The 23,318-nt window shown below is 50.3% G+C and overlaps 2 protein-coding genes across 2 annotated transcripts in view; one reads left to right on the top strand and one right to left on the bottom strand.

Moving 5' to 3' along the window:
* The window catches only part of SLC4A9 (solute carrier family 4 member 9), a 71,196-nt gene extending 68,570 nt beyond the window's left edge, over positions 1–2,626 (bottom strand). The window contains exon 1 of the mRNA XM_050962584.1: positions 2,471–2,626. Coding sequence (XP_050818541.1) covers positions 2,471–2,490 — 20 coding nt within the window. The 5' untranslated portion in view covers positions 2,491–2,626. The remainder of the gene's footprint in view (positions 1–2,470) is intronic.
* Positions 2,627–8,174: 5,548 nt separating this feature from the next.
* Positions 8,175–22,665, top strand: HBEGF (heparin binding EGF like growth factor). The gene is made up of 6 exons (XM_050962856.1): positions 8,175–8,455; positions 8,943–9,116; positions 14,494–14,671; positions 19,740–19,895; positions 20,504–20,597; positions 21,401–22,665. The coding sequence occupies exons 1-5, from the start codon at positions 8,413–8,415 to the stop codon at positions 20,574–20,576; spliced, it is 624 nt and encodes a 207-aa protein (XP_050818813.1). The 5' UTR covers positions 8,175–8,412; the 3' UTR covers positions 20,577–20,597; positions 21,401–22,665.
* The last annotated feature ends 653 nt before the right edge of the window (positions 22,666–23,318 follow it).

The raw sequence follows: 23,318 nt of genomic DNA, 5'->3' as shown, positions 1-23,318 counted from the left end.
GGCAGAGATCAAGGGAGGCCAGCTGCCAGACTGGCTGGATCTTTAACTTGCTGTCTTTACAATTTACTTTGTGCATGTGACAGCACATTGTGTATAGTCAGTTTCACAGGTTTCCTTGCAGGATCCCTTAGTTAGTCAGTTTTACCAGTTGTTTGTGTAGGGTCTTTCACAAAGTAACCCAAGGGAAACACAGTTCAAAATACAGAAAAAATGTATCTGCAAAAGTACAGTAATTGTCATAGGGATTCAGGGAACCCATTTTTATCACTCTGTTAGCAGGTGTGGATCCTGTTCTGAGCCAGCTCAGGAAGCCATCTGCAGAGCATTACACCTTAATTGAACCTGCTCTTTCCATGTACATCTGTGTACAGAAATGGCTCTTTGATACAGCACTTCTGTAACAGATCCTGCTGGGAAAGGGTTAAGGAGAGACAGTCGGCCCATTTCCCCACCCAGATATCAAGGACGAGGGAGTAGCTGTGAAGGAGAGGATCTAGTGTTGCGGGATAAGAAGTCCTGAGCCAGGAGACTAGAGCTGGAGCAGCTATCATGGATCGTTAAGGTCTGTGCTAAGAAAGGCAAATCCCAGGAAGGGGGTGACTTTTGCACTGTGTGGGGTTTGCTTCAGAGCCAGCTTGGGAGGCGCCTGCTCTGACGAGGCCTCGAGAGCTGGAAGGGCTGGTGAAGCCCATCAGCATGAAAGAGTAGCACACTTGGTAGCTTGTACAGGGCAAGGTCATTGCACACCCAAGGGGCTTCATGCATCCCTCTGTTCCCCCACAAGCTCCCTGTGCACCACCCTCCATCCCCCTCTAATGCAGAGCCTCTCTGCAAATCCACCCAATATCTCCGGCCAGAGGGTCTGTATGCGCCCCAGTTCCTCTCCTCCCATATCAGGATCCCCTCATTCTCCCCCATGCCAGGGCTGTGTGCCCCTATTCCTCCCTCCCTCATTCCTTCCTTCCCCCCATATCACGTCATCCAATCTCCTCCCCATTACCCCCTCCACCCATTCTGGCATTGCCTGTCCCCCCACCACACCCCATGGCAAAGGCTTTGTCTGCTCTTCATTATCTCTAGGCCTTCCCGCATCTCCCTCCTGCCAGGGGCTGCATGAGCCCCTATTCTCCCCCAGTGCCAGACTCCCCCAACATTCCCCCACCCCCATAAACACACCAGGGGGAAATGAATGGGCTCATGAGGTGGGTGAAGGAGCAGCAGAAAGAGGCTGCAGCCTAAGAGGAACCACAGTTCCCAGGGCTTGTTACCCTGGCAACAGCACCAGGCTTCCAGGGAGCATCAGACCTGCTCTGGCCCGAGCACTGGAGGGGGACCCTCGGGCTACAGGGCACCTTTGGCAGGTGGCCACAGCTGCCCTGTGAGAGGAGGCACCCAGGGCTGACTTACCCCGCTCCTTTTGAACAGGCGAGGACGCTGCCACTGACGAAGGCGCTCCACACTGCTACCCTGGGGCAGTACTGGACACCAGAGGCAAAATCCTGGCAGCAGCTGGGACAGGAGCTCTCTTCCCTGGGCACTCGTGCCCAGAGACTGCCTGCCCAGGAAACACAGCGCCTCAGTTCTGCCTCTGGGCTACAGAGAGAACTGATGGGCTTCGCGGCACAAGCCACCCTGAGCTGCTCCATCCTCCCCCACTGTGAAAATGGTGGCATCCCCTCCCTCTCACCGATCCCCTACCCAAACATTTCTCTCAGCTCCTGAGGGGAGGGGCAGAGAGCACTCTGCTGCCCGGAGTAGCTCCAACTGGCTGTTCTTTCCCAGGAGGTGGGGAAGTGGGAAAAAACAGCCAATCAGAGCTTTGGGGCATGACTGAGTTGAGCTGGGACAGCAGAGATACCAGGGAGGCAAAAGCTGATTACTAGAATGGGGACATGATTTCTGTTCTGGCTTTAAAACTCTCGGTTTGCTGTTCAGTTCTTTTAACTCAAACACCCATGGAACACTTGGGAGGGAAGATGTCTTTGTTAAAGATTCAGCCCCTCAAGTCTCACAGTCCATCTTGGAGCCCACTAATGAGCCCAGCACCAACACCAGAGAAGACAAGACTTACCATTCCTGATATTTCTAAGATTAAAAAAAAAGAAAAAAGAACCATCAACTTTAAACCTTACTGGACTTCCTTATACTTTAGAAAGAAGCAGAATATGGCGCCATCTCAATTATTTTATCCTTGACCTGCCTGTGTGTGACCCACAGAGATCCCATGCCCTAGAATACAATGCTTTCTTTACTCAGTGACCATAGCAAACTGGTGCCTAAACATGTGTGAGGAGTGAAGCCAATAGTTCTCACACAGAGACCAGGATTTTCATAGGTTCTGGGAAGCAGATCAGGCAAAACACTCCTAGCCAATCAAATGGCCAGCTTCCTATCATTTGCCTTAACTCTCACCCTCGCTATGTCATGTGCCAGGTAAGGCAACCCAAAAACACCTCCTGTACAGCCCCACCTGTCAAATATGTCACACATGTCTCCGGGATGTCAGTGGAACATGGCAGCAAACCACTGGGGAAAAGGATCCTCTGCGGAAGCAGTTATATAACATGGGAAATAAACAGTGCAGCCTCTTCTGGGCAACCCTTGCTGAACTGGAAGCCAGTGTGGAGCTGTGGGAATTGGAGTGTTACGATAAAATCATTTTGTCTGTGCAATAGCTTCTGGCTGCCAAAGTCTGTAAGCACTGATGAGGGTTGGAGGAGCCGGAAGGAACAGCCCTCAGCAAACAAATAATTACAACGGTCATGCCTGGGCAAGAAATTGGGTGTGAACGGGAGTTGCCAGATCCGGCCGTGTTCCTTAGAGACAACAACAGCAACCACAGGGTTTGCAATCACACTGTTAATGGACCTCTCTGCACCGAAACTGACAGCTAGATTTTGGGGCCTGGGAATTCCACTCAGCAGGAGGAACAATCCGAGGGGGCCAGGTGATGACTCAGAACAATGCAAAGCAGCTCTGCTTTCCCAACGCTTAGCCTCAGCAGGGTTTCATAACTAATCACCTAGGATGGGATCTAGGCCAAATACAGGTTGAGCCAAGGTACCAGCATCCATGACAGGGGCAGACAGAACAAGGGGTCATCCACAGAAACATAACGAACCTGAACATATGTGTGTGGCAGAGTGGAACCAACGAAAAGGGGGTGCCTGGGAATGGAAGGAGCCAGCTGGACTCAGGCTGATGAACATGAGGCGTTGGCGATGATGTGGCTAGCCCTGTGTAAGGGGTTCTTCATCTAGGCATTGAGCTGGGTACAGGTGTTTGATCTCTTGGCAAGAAGAATGGCCACCATTTCTCCACATGGTGCCAGTTGCTTCTCTCACTCCTAGACTTGCTACTTGCCCCAATTTTTAGGACCTGAAATATTTTCAGGACTGATACAAACATCCCGATGTCCTGATGTGCTGAGTTGGTGCCACAGAGTGAGGCTTTAGATGCAGCAATCCTACTCCTCAGGTCAGACCAAATAGCTCTGGGGAAGACGTACCCCTTAGCATCGTGGACATGGGACCTCAGAAACAAATGCTTGTTGGAGTCCTGTCCCTTGTTTTCAAGCAGCTTAACAAGTGACTCTGACTTTACATGAGCAAAGTGCCAACTGTGTACTTCATATAAACTTCAGAGAAACTCTAACGCAGGGGGACACCCAGGGCCCAGGGCAGAACTGTCTGCTGCAGGAGCAGCACAGAGCCAAGATATGGAGTCCTATGCTCTGCCTCCTTGCAGGCCCCAGTGTAGGGGGTGTGGCTGAAGGTCAGAGGGGACCTACCTGTAGCATTCAGTGCTTTGGGGATTCTGAAGCCAGTTCCTGACAGGCTGCCCTAAATTAGAGCAACCCCTGGGGCTAGTTGGGCGTCCACAGCAGCTCCGATTCTGGGCAGTGCATAGGTAGTATAAAACCAGCTTTGCCCTGCACCCAAGCCATGCTTTCTGGCTGTGCCTCTTGGGAGGCTTGGCAAAAAATCTGCCTCTCTGAGTCTACGAATATTACATTTAAAATGGAAAGACAAACACATATGTCAAAATGTTCAGGGAAAGATAGGAACAACCGGACTGGATCAGACTCATGGTCCAGCTAGTCTGTACCCTGTCTTTGGCAATGGCTGGCATGAGATGCCTCGGCAGAAGGTGAAAGCACCTAGCAGATGTGCAATGATCTGACCCCTAGATTAGGTTTCACAGTCAGCGATTGCCTGAAGCACAAGGTTTTATTCTCCATGCACTGCTCTTCTCTTAGCATTCGCTGGTGTAGTCTTGTTAACCATAGACACATCCATTCCCTCTTTCAATCTTGCTAGGTTCTTGGCCTCAACATCACCTTCTGGCTTTGAGTTCTGTGTTCTGATTATGCACAGAGTGAGAGTCTGTCTCCTTTTATCAGCTTTGAATTTCCCATCTTGTAATTTCTTTGAATGTCTCTTTGAGATGGCAGAACAAAAGCTCCTTGTCTACCTTTTCTAGACCATTCAGTATTTTATATACTTTTATCACAACCTCTTTTATTTGAATCCCCTTTAAGGTAAGAATCCCAATCTTTTCAAACTCCTCATAGGAGAGTTTTTCCAGGCCCCTAATCATATTCATTGCTATTTTCTGAACCTCTCTAATTCTGTACCATCTTTTTGAGCTGGAGTGATCAGAACTAGTATCTAGATGAGGCTGCACAATTGATTTACATCAAGACATAATATTTTCCATCGTTCTCCATCCTATTCTTTCTGCAACCTAATGTCTTGTTTGTTTTTTGGACTGCAACTGCCCAGTGAACAGAGAGGTGTCATTGAGCTGTCTACAATGGCACCCAGGTCCCGTTGCTGAAGCAGCTACCCATAGAGTCTGTGCATATGCAGAGTTTGACATCCTGCTGCTCTGTTGGAGGAAGTATTATGATTATCAACAAAATGACTGTGAATCACCATTAACAATATTTTGTACTTTGCTAGCATCTTTTCATGCAAAGATCTTAGAGCACTTTACTGGTACTAACAATTTAAGCCTGATAACAGTCTTTTGAGAAAGCTAAGGGATTGATTTAATTAATGCATTAATTTACTTTCCCCACCACTAAAATGCAGCCCCCTCTTGGGTAGAGCACTGCAGCTGTCTAACTGCACACAGAAATAATACACAACAGGAAATGAAGAACACCGAGCTACATGCCCTGCTCCTTGTGGAGTCATTTGCATTGGTGGAAAGTGAGTGCAAAGAGGGTACAAAATCCGTTCTGATTTGGTAGCTCTTTGCACCAATGTAATGACTGCACCTAGCCCAGGGCAGGGGATTGTCATGCTCAGCATTAACTGAAACTGCAGGGAGAATTTTAGGTCAGCAGAATGTCTCAATAACTGAGCTAGAATTTGGCCAGCCTGGCGGAATTAATGCCACTGCTCTCCTGAAAGAAGCGAAGGCATCTGTCTATGTACTTATACTATGCCCATTACCTGAGCATCTGAGCACCTAGATGCTAAGGGCCAGAGTAGGGTAGTAATTTTTTTGATCATCAGACCAGCACATGGTGCTGTGGGTATTCCCCTCCCTGGTTGGCTCTAAACCTCTTCTTAGGGGACACCCTAGATTTAGCACCTCTTGGTTTGTCTCAGATAACAATCTAGCTACCTCTAGTAGCTGTCTGGGAGACTCGGACCTGAGTCAGAGCTCCGATCCAGTGGCACTGTCCTTCTCTCATCCTCCAACCCCCAGCATGCCAATGCTATCCTAGCCAAACCCATAGGACTGGCATTGACTGGAGCTGGGCTCATTCGACCTAGTGAAGCTTGGATCTCTGGCACAGCACCAGCTCCAAAGAGCAGGCGAGGAATGTGGAGAAAAGCACCCAGCAGGGTGGACCCTGAGATCTTTTGTAACCTCCCCAGTCCCTGAGAAGACAACAGCAGGAGAGGCCGTGCTCCTTACAGGAAGTACAAATCCCAAGAGGAAGAGGGAGCAGCTGGGTACCCCACACTGGGAAGGAAAGGTGGAAGGAGTAGCTGCCAACAGCACACATAAGAATGGCCATACTGGGTCAGACCAAAGGTCCATCTAGCCCAGTATCCCGTCTTCTGACAGTGGCCAATGCCAGGTGACCCAGAGGGAATGAAGAGAACAAACAATCATTGAGTGATCCATCCCTTGTTGCCCAGTCCCAACAGTCAGAGGTTTAGTGACACCCAGAGCATGGGATTGCATCTGTGACCATCCTGGCTAATAGTCATTAGTAGACGTATTCCCCATGAACTTACCCAATTCTTTTCTGAACCCAGTTTTACTTTTGGCCCTCACAACATCCCCTGGCAATAAGTTCCACAGACTGACTGTGCGTTGTGTGAAGGAGTATTTCCTTATGTTTGTTTTAAACCTGCCACCTATTAATTTCATTGGGTGCCATCTGGTTCTTGTGTTATGTGAAGGAGTAAATGACACTTCCTTATTCACTTTCTCCAACCATTCATGATTTTATAGACCTCTATCATACCCCTCTTTAGTCATCTCTTTTCTAGGCTGAATAGTGCCAGTCTTTTTAATCTCTCCTCATATGGAAGCTGTTTCATACTCCAATCACTTTTGTTGCCCTTCTCTGTATCTTTTCTAATTCCAAAATAACTTTTTTGAAATGGGGCAATCAGAACTGCATGCAGTATTCAAGGTGTGGGTGTACTATGAATTTATATAGTGATGTTATGATTTTTTATGTCTTATTATCTATCACTTTCCTAATGGTTCCTAACATTCTGTTAGCTTTTTAGACTGTCACTGCACATTGAATGGGTGGTTTCAGAGAACTATCCACAATGACTCCAAGATCTCGTTCTTGAGTGGTAACAGCTAATTTAGATCCAATCATTTTGTATGTATAGTTGGAATTATGTTTCCCAATGTGTATTACTTTGCATTTATCAACACTATTTCATCTGCCATTTTGTTGCCCTGTCTCCCAGTTTTGTGAGATTCCCTTTGTAGCTCCTTGCAGTCTGCTTTGGTCCTAGCTTCCATAATTTTGTATCATCTGCAAATTTTGCCACCTCATTGTTTACCCTTTTTTCAAAATCATGTATGAATATGTTGAACAGTACCAGCCCCCGTATAGATCACTGGTGGACACTGCTATTTATCTCTCTCCCATTATAAAAACTGATCATTTATTCAGAGCCATTGTTTCCTGACTTTTAACCAGTTACTGATCCATGAGAAGACCTTCCCCCTTATCCCATGAATGCTTACTTTGCTAAAGAGCCTATGATGGGGAACCTTGTAAAGGCTTCCTGAAAGTCCAAGTACACTATATCCTTTGGCTGATCCTTGTCCACATTTTTGTTGGGCCACTCAAAAAATTCTAATAGCTTTGTGAGGCATGATTTCTCTTTACAAAAACTGAGTTGACTGTTCCCCAATGTAGAGTGTTCATCTATGTGTCTGATAATTCTGTTCTTTACTATAGTTTCAATCAATTTGCCTGGTACTGAAGTTAGGCTTACTAGCCTGTAATTGCTATGATCACTTCTGGTGCCTTGTTTTAAATTTGGTGTCACATTAGCTATCTTCCAGTCATCTGGTACATTACCGCAGTTAGTATTTCAGCAATTTTATATTTGAGTTCTTTCAGAATACCAGCTGGTCCTGGTGACCAATCACTAGTCATCAATTTGTTCCATAACCTCCTCTATTGACACCTCAATCTGGAACAGTGCCTCAGATTTGTCATCAAAAAAGAATGGCTCAGGTGTGAGAATCTCCTTCACATCCTCTGCAGTGAAGACCCCTGCAAAGGAATTAATTTAGTTTCTCTGCAATGACATTTTCTTGAGTGTTCCTTTAGCAACCTGATCTCCAGTGGCCCCACTGATTGTTTGGCAGGCTTCCTGCTTCTGAGGCACTTAAAAAGTTTTTTGCAGTGAGTTTTTGAGTCTTTTACTAGTTGCTCTTCAAATTCTTTCTTGGCCTGCCAAGTTCTATTTTTACAGTTGACTTGCAGATTGCCCCCACCTCTGAGAAACCTGGCTGTCTCACCCCAAAGTAAAGGGCCTGAGTCACCAAGCGCCAGCTTGACCGAGGGAATCCCCCTCCCACTCAGCCCCCAGAGCATTCACGCCAACCCCCGCCCTCAGAGGGCGTGGCGTACACACCAGCATGGCCCCACCCTCCAGCCTCTACCCCTGGTGCTGGCACAGCCTGGGGCGGGAGAGAGAGAGGGCGCCTGCTGAGAGCTGGGCACGTGTGCGCTGGGGAGGTCGGGCAGAGCAAGCCGCCTGGCAGGAGCGAGGGACCCCAGCGGCGTCTAACGCGAGGCGGCACAGCTCGGCGAGGTGCCGTGGGAGGCAGCGGGGCGATCGCAGAGCTGAGCCCAAAGCGCTGCGGGCACGACCAGCGCGTGGAAGCGGCCAGTTCGGGAGCGACATGAAGCGGCTGCTCGTGGCTGTCAGCGTCCTTCTGGCCGCAGGTGAGGAGCGGGGCGAGCTGCACGCAGCGCCGTCCCGCAGGGGAGCGCGAGCGGCTGCGGGCAAAGTTTGTTCCTTGCCCCGCCCCCGAATGGCCCGTGCGCTGGCACCGCAGCAGAGCGCGCCGCGGCCGAGCCCGCCGGGCAGCCCGGACCCCTCTGCCCACGCGCCCGGTGTCCAGGTGGTGGAGGCCGCGCTTGCACAGCCGGGCTCCCTCTGGCGGGGGAGCCCCTCGCCTTGGCCTCCCTCCAGGAGCCCCCTCCCTAGCGCTTCGCCCCGGCAAGCCGGGCCCTGCTGTGCCTCCGGGAGCCGTTCCTAGCCCCCGTGTCGGGGCGCGGAGCTTCATTCATCTAGGGCGGCCCGGCCCGGCCCGGCCCAGTGACTGTAAATACGGTACCTGGCCCCGGGGCTGCCGTATGGACAGCGCCCGGCAAGTGCGGTGCGGTGCCCGGCGCTGTACTCTCAGGAACGCTGCTGTCTGTCCCGCAGGGTGTTCCGTGGCGGCGCCCGGAGCCGGGCTGGAAGTGCTGCGGGGCCCGGGCTTCCAGGAGGCGAGCGGCGGCAGGTCCATCGCGCGGCTGCTCCGGAGCGAGCTGGAGGAGGAGCGCGACCCGGACGGCGGCGGGGTCTCATCGGGGGATTATTTCCTGGAGCTTCCGAGAGGTGCGTGTGTGCTGGGCTCGCCGGGCGCCGGGGACGGGCAGCGCCAGGTGGCCTTCCCTGCGGAGGTGGGGAGCCCGGGGGTCCCGATCCGGGGCTGCCCAGAGGCTGGGTGCTCGGATCCAGAGTGTGGGGTTCGAGCCCAGCTCAGGAGCAACGCAGCGGGCTGCTGAAGGGAAATCGATTTAACTCTGGCAGCGCTGGTATCTCCTGGGTAAGGGAGGAAGTGACCCTGTGCCAGGGAATCCTTTCCCCACTCGGGAGTGTCACAGGTTGCATCTTCTGTGTGACACCATGGCGGAGAGGGGGAAGGAGGCGAGTGAGTCAGATGCAGCAATATACATAAGCAGGTGCTTAACTTTAAGCATGGCCCATTGGCTTCCAGGGAGCATGCTTAAAGCTAACCACGTGCTTTGCTGAGCTGTCATGGTGTTAAGGGGGTGCTTACATGGTGGCCTGGCTTGAGAGGTTATTCCTGGGGCTGCTTGTGGGGGCGAGGAGGAGCATGGTGTGATAGGGAGAAACTTTTCTAACTAGCACGGGGTTGACTCTGGGGTTAGTTTCTCTTGGGCACTGAAAGGCAAGGAGTGTCCCTGGGAGAGGCCAGGAGTGGGGTAAGCCCCAGAGCTGAGGGGGCAGTTCTGTTGTTGATTGATGTGTGCAGAGCCCTGACAGCAGGAATCCAACAAGGGAGGGGAAGCCAGACCAGAATGTTCCCACGGAAATTCCTGCCTTATTTGCTTTGTGTCGCTTCAGTTGTTTTTAGTAGTTCCTCGTCTGTGCTCTTTGCTTTCTCTGTTACCCTGGAGTCCCCAGTGCCCCTACCGAGACCCAGTGCTGCATTCCCTGTAACACCCAAATCCCCAGTGCTTCATCCCTGTTACCCCCAGTCCCTGGGGACTCTTCCCAGGTCCAGCATGCAGTTTTGTCATTCATGGCATGTTTAATGCACAACCTTCTCCAAAGCAGGAGGAGAGGGAGACTCGGTAGCTAAGGGGTCCTGTAACTGTTCAGTTGTTGAAGTAATGCCCTCTCTTGTGGGAAAGTCCTATAGAACGGAATAGATTCATAGATTCCTAGGCCAGAAGGGACCATTACGATCAGCCACAGCCCAGGGAACTGCCCCAAAATAATGCCTAGAGCAGATCTTTTAGGAAAATGTCCAGTCTAGATTAGTGAGGGCACTGAGAGAGCTCTGTGGAAATGGCTTTAAAACCCCATGTCATTCAATAGCGAAGGAGATCGTTCCATAGGTGTTTTGCACCTCTATGTAGAAATCTATAAAAGATATGGGATTCCCTGTTCGCTTCTATAGGATGGTCCCCAAAAGCCTACAGAAAGGCTGAGCTCTCTGTATTACATCATCTGGGACGCTCCCCAGATCCATCCAGTTGAGATGGCATGCCATCCCTATCTGGAGTGGTCACCACCCGTGAGTCACATCCCACCGCCCACACACTGCAACTCCTCATACCAGCCAGGGGTTAGTCACTGAGCTGGGGGCATCTGAGTCCACCTTCACCCTGCTGTGCCTGTCCATTTATGTCTGGTTTCTCTAACATTCTTTGGGCAGAGTGCTGGCGTTAGCTTGGTTGTGACCAGGATTTGACACAGGGACAAATTCAGACCTGGCGTTACCAGTGTAACGCCACTGATGTCACTCAGATTGCGTGCATGCACACCGTCTGCCTATTACACTCTTTGAGGCTTTTCCTCATTTTTGTTTCCTCTCTAGGCTTGTCATGGTTCCTCTCCATCTGTGACTGTGTGCCCATCAGCTTTGCAAAACCAGGCTGATCTGTTGCACCACAGGGGTGGAGTCTGGGGAGACTCATCCTCTCTCCCTGTCTGTCCTCACCACAAACTTTTCCTCACTCTCCTCCTTTCCTGTCTCGTTCCACCACTAGCTGTCACAGTTCTCCCCACCTCACACCCATGCTCCTTGGGCCACCCTCTCCTCTCCATTTCTCCACATCTTTCTGTTCTTCTTGGGATGGGTGCATTTCTTCTTTTCGAATGCCAGAAGTGAGCTTTTGGAAGGGCAAGAGATGTCACACTCTAGTGTGAGTTAGCTGACAGGCCTCTGATGTGTCAGGTTTGAGAAGAGGATCAGATGGGAGTGGGATTAGGGTGACCAAATGCCCAGATTTTATAGGGACAGTCCTATTTTTGGGTCTTTTTCTTATATAGGCTCCTTTTACCCCCCCACCTCCTGTCCCAAATTTTCACACTTGCTGGCTGGTCACCCAAAGTGGGATGCTTGGATGTGATCCTAGTACTTTGGGGAGTGGTAGTCTCCTGTTCTTGCCTCCTCCATGCTCTCTAGGGCAGTGCTTCTCAGTCGGGGGGAGGGGTTGCACCCCTGGGGGGGAGGGTCATGGAGAGCAGTCATAGTGATTGCAAGGGTAAAATTTTATTAAAGTCTAAAGCAGAGAAGATCTGGCTCCTCCTCACACCCTTGCCCTCTGCAGTCAGTGTTCTCTGTCAGCCTCTTGAAGTACACACACGGATGAATCACGTAGGTTGATCATTGCTACCCTTGCTTTATAGCAAAGTAAGTGGATTGTGAAAATATTTGATGAAGGGTGGCCAGCGTGGATGGGTTGAGACACTAAGGGGACATCAGTTCTTCTCTGGCCTGGGAGCCCCTCCCTCAAACCCCATCACTCCTGATGCCTCTAGCTGTTGTGTCAGCCGTGTCCTGCGGAAAGGAGATGTCCCTGAGTTATCTTGAGGCACCGATCAGTCTGGAACATGCTCTCTGCATGCAGAGGTCTGTGCTATAGTTTCCTGCTCTTGTCTTACTCAGTGCCCTTCCTACTTCTTGTGCCTGTGAGCCAGCCGCTGACCCCTGCTGGCCAGAGTGGAATGACAGGCCTGTGAGATGGCTTCCCTCAAATGGCTCTGTCCTGCACCTGCAGAGTTCCCTTCCTCTCTGATCTGAGGACAAGGGGATAGAGCAGGAGTGGGAAAACTTTTTGGCCTGAAGGCCACATCGGGGTGCAAAACTGTATGGAGGGCCGGATAGGGAAGGCTGTACCTCCCCAAACAGCCTGGCCCCTGCCCCCATCCGACCCCTCCAACTTCCTTCCCCCTGACTGCCCCCCTCAGAACCCCACACCCATCCAACCCCCCCGCTCCTTATCCCCTGACCGCCCCCCTCCTGGGACCCCTGCCCCTAACCACCCCCTGGGACCCCACTCGCTATCTAATTCCCCCGTTTCCTGCCCCCCGAACCTCTGCCCTATCCAACCGCCCCCTGTTCCCCATCCCCTGACCACCACCACCCAGAACCTCCACCCCACCCAATTGCCCCTGCTCCTTGCCCCTTATCCAACCCCCCAGCCCTGTGGCTGCAGGGCAGGGGGAACAGCAGGGAAGGGGCCTAGGGCTAGCCTCCCAGGTTCGGAGCTTGGGGGCCAGGCAGGACTGTCCCGCAGGCCGTAGTTTGCCCACCTCTGCAATAGAGGCACAAGGGCCTGGGAGGCAAGCAGGGAGAAGTGCGGTTCTGAATGTCCTTCCCCTTCCCCTGCGATAGCAACCCTCTGCCCTGTGGGTCACAGTGCCTGCGGCAGGGAGATAAGCCAGCAGGGCTCCCATCGGACACACGCAGTTCCTGTGTGGTTTGTTGTCTCTGTGGTTCTTTGTGAATTGAGAGCTTGCAAAGCTCCTGCAATATCGCGGGTGGCTCCTTCTTTTATTTCTCTGGCCCTGGTGGACTCTTAACCTGCTGGTATTGCCAGGCCCCCCACACTGTGTGGTACTTGGAGGCCAGATTCTGCTGCCCACCAAGGGGTGCTGTAGGATTCAGGCCTTACTCCAAGCGAGGAGGATATTGGAACCTAGCTCTTAATCATAGAAATGTGAGGCTGGTGGAGACCTCGAGAGGTCATCTAGCCCAGCCCTTGCGCTGAGTCAGGACCAAGGAAACCTAGACCATCCTGACCAGCATTTGCCCAGTCTGTTCTTAAAAACCTCCAGCAATGGGAATTCCACAACGTCCCTTGGTAACCTGCTCCAGAGCTTCACCATCCGTAGAATTAGAAAACTTTTCCTAATATCTAACCTGAATCTCCCTTGCTGCAGATTAAGCCCATTACTTCTTATCCTATCTTCAGTGAATGTGGAGAACAAATGATCCTAGTCGTCTTTAGAGAGCCCTCAACACTAAACATGCCCAGTTTCTCTAACCTTTCCTCACAGATCAGGTTTTCTAAACCTTGTCTCATTTTTGTTGCTGTCCTCTGAATTCTCTCCAATTTGTTCACATCTCTCCTAAAGTGTGGTGCCCCGAACTGGACACAGTACTCCAGCTGAGGCCTCACCAGGGCTGAATAGAGTGGGACAGCTCTCTCCCTTTTCTTCCATACGACATTCCTATTAATACACTCCAAAATGATGTTAGTCTTTTTTGCAACTGCATCACACTGTTGACTCATGGTTGCCACATGTCAGGTGTTGTCTGGGGGCTGTCCCAGTTTCAGTGAGGAATACTATTTCCTCCAGGCCTGGTGTGTGTGTTTGGGGGGTAAGGGGAGCATGGATGGACACACAGTAGCTTATGACATGTCAGCTTTCAAGGCTTGAAAGTTGACATCATGTTGCAGTGTGATGTTTAGATGCAGAGTGGTAGTGGCCCAAACTGATGATTCCTTAGCTGTGTCACTGACACCACCACAGAGCATAAGAGTTCTTCAGGTTTCTCAAGGTTGTTCCTGAGCCAATGAGGCATGCTAGAGTGCTGTATGCTCCCACTGATGTCCCTCAGAATTCATGGTGCTCAACACCTGGCACTTTGGCTGTCATCAGAGCAATTTGCAGGCACAGCTGGGGGAGGCATTGTTTGACTTTAAAAATTGTTTCCACTGAAATTCAAAAATGACAGATTTCATGGGACTATGAAACATCAGCTTGTTTTCAGAAAACCTAAATTTGAGGCCTGAACTGACCTGCCAGTGCCCTGTAATAGTGCATGTGTCGTATGTGCAAGCCATCATTGTAACCAGAGGAAAATCAGCCTGATTAGGGCTATGAATAGCCTCTTACAAAAGACTAGACTGATCAGAGAAATAAAGGGTAGATAAAGACTCAATTCCTAATCTTCCGTGGTCAGTGGAAACCAACATATATAATAGTAACACATGAGGTATGTACTGTCCTGTTTTTCTCTCTGAATCTGCACTGACTTGTTCCCTTCTTTCCTTTAGCATCTTTATGAACCAGAAATGCTCTGATATTTGTTGAAATCTGCAAAAATGGTGAAACCTCTGGCAGGGGGCCTATAGTCTGTCAGTGATGCTAGAGCTGAGGCAGATGCCTGACAAAATGCTGTGCTGGATACAGTTGAATTGACTTGTGTTCTTTTAAAATTGTCTTCCAGTTGCCTTCTTGTCCAAGCCAGAAGGTGTGGTTACTCCAAAAAAAGAAGGGAAAGGGAAGAAAAGGAGGAAGGGCAAAGGCAAGGGGAAGAAGAGAGACCCGTGTCTGCGAAAGTACAAGGACTTCTGCATTCATGGAGAATGCAAATACATCAGTGAACTGAAAGTTCCATCCTGCATGTAAGTTATTGGCATATTTCTGACGTAGGGAAACCTTAGTCATTGTTCCTTGAATTCTCTAAACCACACACAGGAAGAGTGTAGGAGATATTTTTAGTGCATACTCGTAGAGCCCTGTGCAGTTACAAAATTTGGATCCACATCCGATCCGCGATCTGTGAACATGGTGAACAATACATCCGCGGATTTGCAGGGCTCCACATACTCTCACTCTGTGAGGATACTATTCTGTTTTCATGTGCTGCTTGGGTTTTTGCATCGCTTTGGCACCCTGTGATCAACCCTGTACTCCGTTGGGTCTTGTTAAAGGCACAGGTCCAGATGTGTGTCCCTCTATCACACACATCAGCCTTCGGTTAAATTCCTCAGTGTTCTGAATCCAGGGATGCCACATGAATCTCTGTGGGCCCTGAGTGAGCGTGGAGTTGAGCCTTCAGGAAGTCAATATGACACAACTTCTCTTTGTGGCATGTTTGTCTATTGCAGGGCACTTGGTAGCCCTTTCCAGTCATACCTTCAGAAGTGGGCACTCACTTTAGGAACGCAGACTCAAGAGCCTGTAGCCTGAGTTTCAGGAGTGCTGGATCCCCCCAACTCCAGCTGAGATCAGTAGGAGCTGAGATGTTCTGCACCTCTAAAGATCAGGCCCTGGGAGCAGGCCACTGAGCTCTCCTGAAAATCTAACCATAGATGTCTCAAGCTGGGCACCCAGCAACAGAGGCATTTGAATTGGGTGGCAGCTCCTGAACATGGCTGTACCTATTTTCATGGGCACATCTAATTAATGTGTCCCATCGTGTGTTGTGCAGATAGCAGTTCTGGTGATGGCTGGGGACGGGGTAGAAGAAGAGTTGCAGAGAATGGGGAAGCTGTAAGGATCCACTTGGCCCTGAGAGACTGTGACATTGGCAGAGTGATGGAGTATTCTTTCCACACCAAGAACCTATTCTTGAATAATATCTTCAGAGGACAAGACCGAAAAATGCTTTCGTTCAGCATCAGGCATACACACCGGTGACTGTCACAGTCTAGCAGCGAGAACTACTAGGCCAGGGGCGGGCAAACTTTTTGACCTGAGGGCTACATCTCCGTATGGAAATCGTATGGTGGGCCATGAATGCTCACAAAATTGGAGTTGGGGTGCAGGAGGGATTGAGGGCTGCGACCAAAGGGTTTGGAGTGCAGGAAGGGGATAAGGGTAGGGGGTTGGGGCATGGGAGGGAGATCGGGGTGCAGGCTCCAGGCAGCACTTACCTTAAGCAGCTCCCGGAAGCAGCGGCATGTCTCCCCTCTGGCTCTTATGTGGACCTGCGGCCAGGCGGTTTTGTGTGCTGCTCAGTCTGCAGGCGCTGCCCCTGCAGCTCTCATTGGCCGCAGTTCCTGGCCAGTGGGAGCTGTGGGGGCGGCACTTGGGGCCGGGGCAGTGTGGGGAGCCCTCTGGCTGCCCCTACGCGTAGGAGCTGGAGGGAGGACATGCAGCTGCTTCTGGGAGCTGCGGAACGTGCGCACGGAGCATCCCCCAACCCCACTGCACGGCTGGAGCGTGGGAGCGAGGCAAGCCGCAGACCCTGCTCCCCAGCGGGAGCTCGAGGTCTGGATTAAATCAGCTGGTGGGCCAGATGTGGCCCGTGGGCCATAGTTTGCCCACTCCTGCGCTAGGCCATGGAATAATTTCTCAAAGGGAAACAGTGGAAGCTGAAAATGAAAGCCCTGGAAAACACACTGTAGGGAAGATTTTTTTAGAGTGGCCAGCGGGAAATGGAGTTAGACGTGACTGGGTTCTTTCATCTCTGATTCTCTTGGTTAAGCTGATGTATTTGTTGTGAGTACTGCAAGCAAGTTCTCCCTCTGCATTAGAGTTTATGGTCACTTCTGCTTGTCTGGCATTGTCTCACCATAGAGATGAGGTAGATGGTTTTCTCCAGCACAGAGGTCTCTCTCTGAAGAGCTCCCTTGAAGGCTTCCTTGTCCTAGACCATCTAGTGCAGGGCTCTGCTCTTCTTCTGCAGCAGTTTGGAGCTTGGGGCCTGGAAAGGGAAAGTAAATCTCTTCATCCACCTCTTAAAATGTGACAGCCCTGTCTGTTGCACCAGTGCAGTAGTGCAAGCAGAAGAAGAATTTGGTGTTTAGACTCTCTCTGACCCAGCTCCAAGCAGCCAGAGGTGGACTCAACAGCTTTGAGGGCACTGTGCATGGCAGCCTGCCAGGAACATGTTGAAGCTGCTCCATTATGAGCCGTTCCTCTGTTTACCCCCGTGTTGGAGATGCTTCCCTGGGCTGAACCACTGCTGTTAATAAATCATTCTCTGCCTCTTCCGGGTGCCATCCTCTGAGGAGCTAAAAGCGCTTTCAGACATTAAAGGACTCCCTCTGCTATCACCCTGAGGAGGTAGGGAAGTATCAGTCACCCATGCCCACTGCACAGGTTGGGGAAGCTGAAGCTGGCGAGAGTTTGTTGCAGTGTGTACGTTGGCCTGAACCTCACAGCTCATTTCTTGTCAGACTCCACAGAACATTGATCTGGTGGTGCTCTGTAACCCATCCCCTGAGCTAGAGCTACGGCTGCCTGTCCACAGAACTTGCTGAAGATCGCGCGTCGTGTGCATTGGAAACATGGGGCAGCGTGGTGTTGTGGAGATCAGTGAGTGCTGCCCTGGGAGCCTCTGAGTGTTCTCTGCCGTGAAGCTGCGGCTGAGGGAATTCCTAATGCAGCCTGAGCAGCTGGCTCCTGAAACATGATGCTCGCAGCAGCCGCCAGCACAGAGCAGTCTCTGCTGTCAGGGTCCTAAGCAGCTCACTATCTGGGCTGCTGCAAAGGTCAATGACACCTCTTGCAGGAGAGCAGCAGGTGCTTAGGGGGACAGACTCTCTGGACAGTCAGGCACCCAACTAAACTCCTGATGGATCTTGCTGGGGATGCTCTTCCTTAACCAGTGCTTCCTGCGGGGACAAGGTCTTAGGGCGACAGTGGAAGGAGGTGTCCGGAGGGCAAGAGTCAGGGCTGGATTAAGGCTCACCCATCCAGACCTCGGCAGGAGGCAGACTCCACTGTTGAGAAGGCCACATTCCCATGAGCTAGTTTCCCTAGCAGCACTCTTCTGCCTCAGTTCTCCCATCCCTGATGAGAGCAGATGCTCCGAGGTGGCTCACTAACCACAGCTCTTGCCTTTAACAAGATCTAAAGGAGTCTGAGGTTCTCAGCTGTAGTTGCTGGTATCCAGTAGCCACCCGCTGAGAAAGCTGAGGGATTGTGAGCATTCCAGCCTTGCTTTGCTCAGCCAGCATCTTGGTGGATCCAAGGCTGCTGCTTTGAGTTTCACTGTGACCTTTGCCTGCTGTGGTTGTTGGGAGAACATGTTGCTGTAGCACACTGTGGTGTTAGATGAGGGCACTGGCAGCACTTTGTTCTGGAGAGGGCTCAGGGTTTGCTGGAGACCTGGTTCTTCAGCTCCTGTGTTTCTTTGCTTTTGGTGTAATGTGAGTATTGGAGGCTGACTATGACATTGACACATGACATGTGCTGGATTTAATGGCGCTCGATCTAAACATGGGACACTTGATCTTGATGTCTGGCATGTCTCCACATGTTTGGCAAGAAGCTCTGATTGGGCCTTGGCAAGGGTCCGGGCCTATGGGGGTGGTGATGTATATTAGGCTGTTTACGTGATTCTCCTTTGACTTACTGCAAGGGGTGTTTGGGTAATTAGCCTCCTGGCTCTGATGCAGGTTTTATTTCTGTTACATGAATAATTACCTGGCCAGAGGAGAGGTTGGTGGCTCATGGGTGATGAGCGTTGGTTTGCTCCCGTTTGAGAAGTGCGTCTGTGGGAAATATCCCCAGAGGAGGCATTCAAACCTCTTTCATCTCCATTACCAAGTGTGAGGTCAGACCTGTCCTTGGCTTTCTTAAATGAGACTTCCAGGCTCTAAAAATGGAAGCTGAAGAAATTTATCCCAGTGCTGAGCTCTAAGTCCCTGATGTGCTAAAAGAATTCAAGGATCTCTATGCAGTGGACAATACTTAGCTGAGCTCATATTTTAACGGCCTCCTCTCAGCCTGTATCTAACGGGAGCTGGGATGACTCAAGGGTGCCCCAATGACAAAACTCTGGTCCAGGGTGGAGTGATGCCCCTGGTTCCACCCCTTCAGCCTGCCTCCCCACTAATCTCACCCCCTCTTACCCGCTTCTGAGCGCTGGAAGGCATGTGACAGGATCTGGAGGGTTTAGGTGACCTAGTACGGTTCAGGGCAGACAAACGGAACTGGATGGAGCTGGGAGCCCATCATGCACGGGGCAGCTATTCTGACACTTTTTTTATTTTACATAGCACTCAATGATTCCAGTGTTCTACTCACTCATGAAATGTGGCCAGCTCTGGGGAGGAGTGAGATAGTTAAATGGAGCACACATGCTGCACGCCAGCAGGGCACTTTGGACCAAGGTCCCTGAAAATGTCGTGGGATCGCTAATGTCTCCACAGACCCTTAGATTCAAAAGTCTTATGGGGAAGACCCCCATGTGACCAGCTGAATAGAGCCCAATATATTCATGCTGAAGGCTTGAATCCATCCTGCTGGGGATCCAGGCAGTCTAGGAAACCCCGTCCTGATGCTTGGGCCAGTACCCACTCTGGTTCACTGTGGGAAATGCCAACCCAGTGCCCAGCAGCAATGTCAAACGGTTGGGCAAGGTGTTGGGCTGTACTGGATGTGGGGAGGACAGTAGAGAGCAATAGGTGATACTGGGACCTGTTAGGGACACTGTCCCTGTCCCTGGGAGGAGATGACTGCCCTGGAGAGGGTGCAGCTAAGGCCAGCAATGGCGATGCCAGGCCTGAAGGATTGAAGTACTGAGTGAAGGTTCAGGGCCTTGGGCTGAGACTCACTGGTGAGGAGGAGGCCATGCTGTGTCCTGAGAGCTAGGAGAGGGATGGAGATGTTCCATGATGCTTGGGTGGAAGGGGCTGGAGAACAGTTCAGATGATAATTAATACCCAGGGCAAAACTTTGCTCCTAGAGTGCCCCTTGCTACTGTCTTTTTAACTCTTTCCTCCCCCCACAAACTAGATGCCAGCCAGGGTACCATGGCGAGCGGTGCCACGGCCTCACTCTCCCTGTGGAAAATCCCTCCACCAGTTATGACCATACCACAGCGTTGGCCGTCGTAGCAGTAGTGCTCTCCTCTCTGTGTCTCATCATCATCACTGCATTGCTGATGCTCAGGTAATGGGGAGTGGGCTGCCATGCACTGGTCACAAGACCTACCCTGCAACTCGGGGGTGGGAGGGAAGGAGGCTCCCATGATCACACTGCATGGGATACACTCGCCTGCTCTTAAACCCAGAGCCCTGACCCCAACCTGGATGAACTGTCCCCCCCTGCTGGTATTCCCTGGGGCTCAAGGCCTCTGTGTATGGGAGCAGGGGTCTCCCTGGCTCAGTGGCCTATGACATTTATAGCCTTGGACCACCTTGCTGTCCAGTTCTCTGTCCTCCTTGTCTTGGGTGGTTTTTTTTTTTTTCTTTTTATGCTCACCATGGGCTGGGTTTGTTCCCAGCTCTGCCCTGGGAAGATCCAGCAGTGTCAAACCAGCTGGGGGAGAAGCGGGCTGATGGGAAGCAGTTGCTTTCTTTCTCCATACATCAGAGCTATCCAGCCTCCTGCATGTCGCCCCAAGGGAGGGACTGCGATGGAAGGTGTGGCACTGCATCATATGGCCAAGATGAGAACAGTGACAGCCCCAGGCAGCTCCTGCTGCGGCGGGTGGGTTCATTACCCTGACCAGAGCAGCAGCGGCAGGCTGGTGAATGTCTGTCTGCTTGTGTTTGCAGGTGTCACAAAAGAGGAGTTTATGATGTAGAAAACGAAGAGAAAATTAAGTTGGGCATCACTGGAAACCACTGATGGCATCGGGGGGCCTGCAAGGTAAACCCTCCAGCATGGGTATTGTGGCATGGCAGGGGCAGTTTCCATCTGCAAGACTGCACATTGCCCTACTGGGCAGCGACAGGTGCAGCTAGCCCTTCCTTTTTGCTCCAACGTGTCCTTACCTTATTGCTGCATCACTCTTCCACACTCCCTTCCTCAGCTGCTGGTGCAGTGGTAGTCTTCCAGTGCTGCACTGGCAATCAGAGGCTGTTTCACCCCAGAAGCAGCTGCACTTCAGTGGTGGGCAGGTGCTGGGAAGGGGAAATGCCCTCTCCACTGGTCCAAATGCTGATATCACACATGCTTTCAGGTTTTTAAATTAGGAAAATGTCATGGGTGAATTAATATGTGGAAGGGATTACTAATTAGTAGGTGTCATTCCAGGGGAGACTTTATCAAATAGGTAAATATAGGTTGTTTGGTCTGATGGCACAACTCACACAGAATCAGTGGGAGCTGTGGGTGATCAGTACCTGTGAAGATGAGGCATGTTAATACCTACCTGCATCCCAAATCCTATAAGGTCTGAGAGGCTGCATTGAAGTCAGTTGGAGCTCAGAGTACTCCACATCCAGATGCATGGGACACTGACTCTGGATTCAGGAAATCATTCATGCATGTGCTTGAGTTCCTTCGACCTAGGCATGTTCCTAAGTTTCATGTATGAGCTTAAGTGTTTTCCTGAATCAGTGTGTCAGTGCGGGGTGCTCTTTGAGGATCTGCACCCACCGCAAAGCACATCTCCTTGCACAAGGCACAAGCCGTGATGTTAAATGACCCAGCCTTGTGTTGTATTTCAGGATGCAGCAGTGAAGAGATTCTACCTCCACCAAGAAGCCAGTCATAGCAACTTAAGACTCTGTTTATTGAACCTATTGAAAAACCAATGGGAGTGGAGGGGGAGTATCTGTTTTTGGGGGTTGTGTCGGAATGACTTCACTGAAACACACATCTCAATGAGCCAACCTGATCTGCTGGAATGAAAGAAGGTGGCAGGAGCGGCGACTTCCTGCTGGATGGTTTCCAATAAACAGTGGAATTCCTTGAGGAGTCTCAGCTGAAGGGCTTCTGCTGAGGATGGAAAGCTGGACCTTCGCTTTAGTGCTTTGCTAGGGACTGAAGAGTAACTAAAACCACACCTGAATTTGGATCCTTCAAATGCACGCTGAGGAACTAACTGTGAAAGACTTCAACTCCGCGGAGACTGACTTTGCGGCTTTATTAGATGGGGGCTGGGGAGGGAAACTATTTAACAAGATATTTTTCATGTTAAATTATATATTTATTTTAGATATACTGTACATAGTATTTATTAAGGGTCTGATCCTGTAGTCTGGAGATCAATGGGAGCTTTACCGTGAGTTCAGACAGCAGGATTGGCCCTCACTTTTTAATATGCAATATAATGGTCTAATAATTAACACTTTGTTACAAATGCTTAGATATTATTTAATGATGACTGGAAAAGGAGTCAGATAATTTTAATATGACAGATTTGGAACAGTGTGTCCTTACTAACTATTTTCCATGAATATTTCATGTGGCACTGTAAGGGGAAAGATATGGACAGCATGAGCCAGAAACCAGATTTCAATACTTCTGCATGTCCCCTTCTTGCTGAGAAACAGCAGGCGAGGGGAATCACATGTATGTATGGGGCAAACTCAGACCTGTTGTAAGTGAGTGCAGCTCCACTGAATCTGATCTATACTGTCCAAACATTTCTGTTGTTCAAAACTTGACTGGTGGTTACTCCAGCCTCTGCAATTGAAAAAAGGAGTGGATTGATTCAAAATCCAAAGCCTAGGCCAAACACCAAAGGTGCAGGAGACAAACATGGGAGGAATTATCTCACGATAGGCCCTACGTGGTCTTCAGGACCCCAAGGAAGTCTTATGGGCTCTCTTCCCTCGTGGAGTTTCCTGAAGTTCCCGCGTTAGAACAAGTTTGAGTTCTTATGTGTGTCAGATTTCAGAGGCTGCAGTGAGCAACCTCATGTTGTTACATCCTGTGCTTCCAGAACAGGTTCAGATGTTACAATCATAATAAAAATAACCCAAACTCACTTGTCTCCTGTTCATTGAGCCCGATGCTGGAAAGACTCCTGAAAGCAAGATGATGTATAGACAGTAGCCGGGAGTGTAAAAGCAGAGAGAGCTGGTTGTCTTTCCATGGGAAATCGGCTTTTCTCTAGCCTGTGTGGCTGCACTACACCAAGGCTCATTTTCAGACTAGAGTGCCTAAGTCCACACACGCATTTCCACATTTGAGGGCTCATCTTGGCACAAAACTTTCTGTTTTCTAGTCCTGGAAAATATAGTGCCAGTCTATAAAAGACAACCGGGGGAATTATAGACCAGTCATCTTAACTTCAGTACCTGGAAAGATAATGGAGCAAATAATTAAGCAATCAATTTGTAAACACTTAGATGATGATAATGAGACAAGTAACAATCAGCATGGATTTGTCAAGAACAAATCATGTCAAACCAACTTAAAAGCTTTCTTTGATAGGATAACAAGCCTTGTAGATAGAGGAAAGAGGTAGATGTGATATATTTTGACTTTAGTAAGGCTTTTGATACTGTCTCAATGACCTCATAAACAAACTAGGGAAATCCAACATGGAAGGAGCTACTATAAGGTGAGTGCATAACTGGATGGAAAACTGTTTCCAGAGAGTAGTTGTCAGTGATTCACAGTCAAGCTGGAAGGGCA

The sequence above is a fragment of the Gopherus flavomarginatus genome, chromosome 7 (genome assembly GCF_025201925.1).
Source record: "Gopherus flavomarginatus isolate rGopFla2 chromosome 7, rGopFla2.mat.asm, whole genome shotgun sequence".
In the NCBI taxonomy this organism is placed as follows: domain Eukaryota; kingdom Metazoa; phylum Chordata; order Testudines; family Testudinidae; genus Gopherus; species Gopherus flavomarginatus.
This window is presented reverse-complemented; position numbering and strand designations above follow the sequence as displayed.

Bases quoted from the DNA above. Each gene is read 5' to 3' on its own strand.
- HBEGF (XM_050962856.1), top strand. From the start codon at position 8,413: ATGAAGCGGCTGCTCGTGGCTGTCAGCGTCCTTCTGGCCGCAG. The intron at 8,456-8,942 runs GTGAGGAGCGGG...TCTGTCCCGCAG, and splicing joins CAGCGTCCTTCTGGCCGCAG to GGTGTTCCGTGGCGGCGCCC. The intron at 19,896-20,503 runs GTAATGGGGAGT...TTGTGTTTGCAG, and splicing joins ACTGCATTGCTGATGCTCAG to GTGTCACAAAAGAGGAGTTT.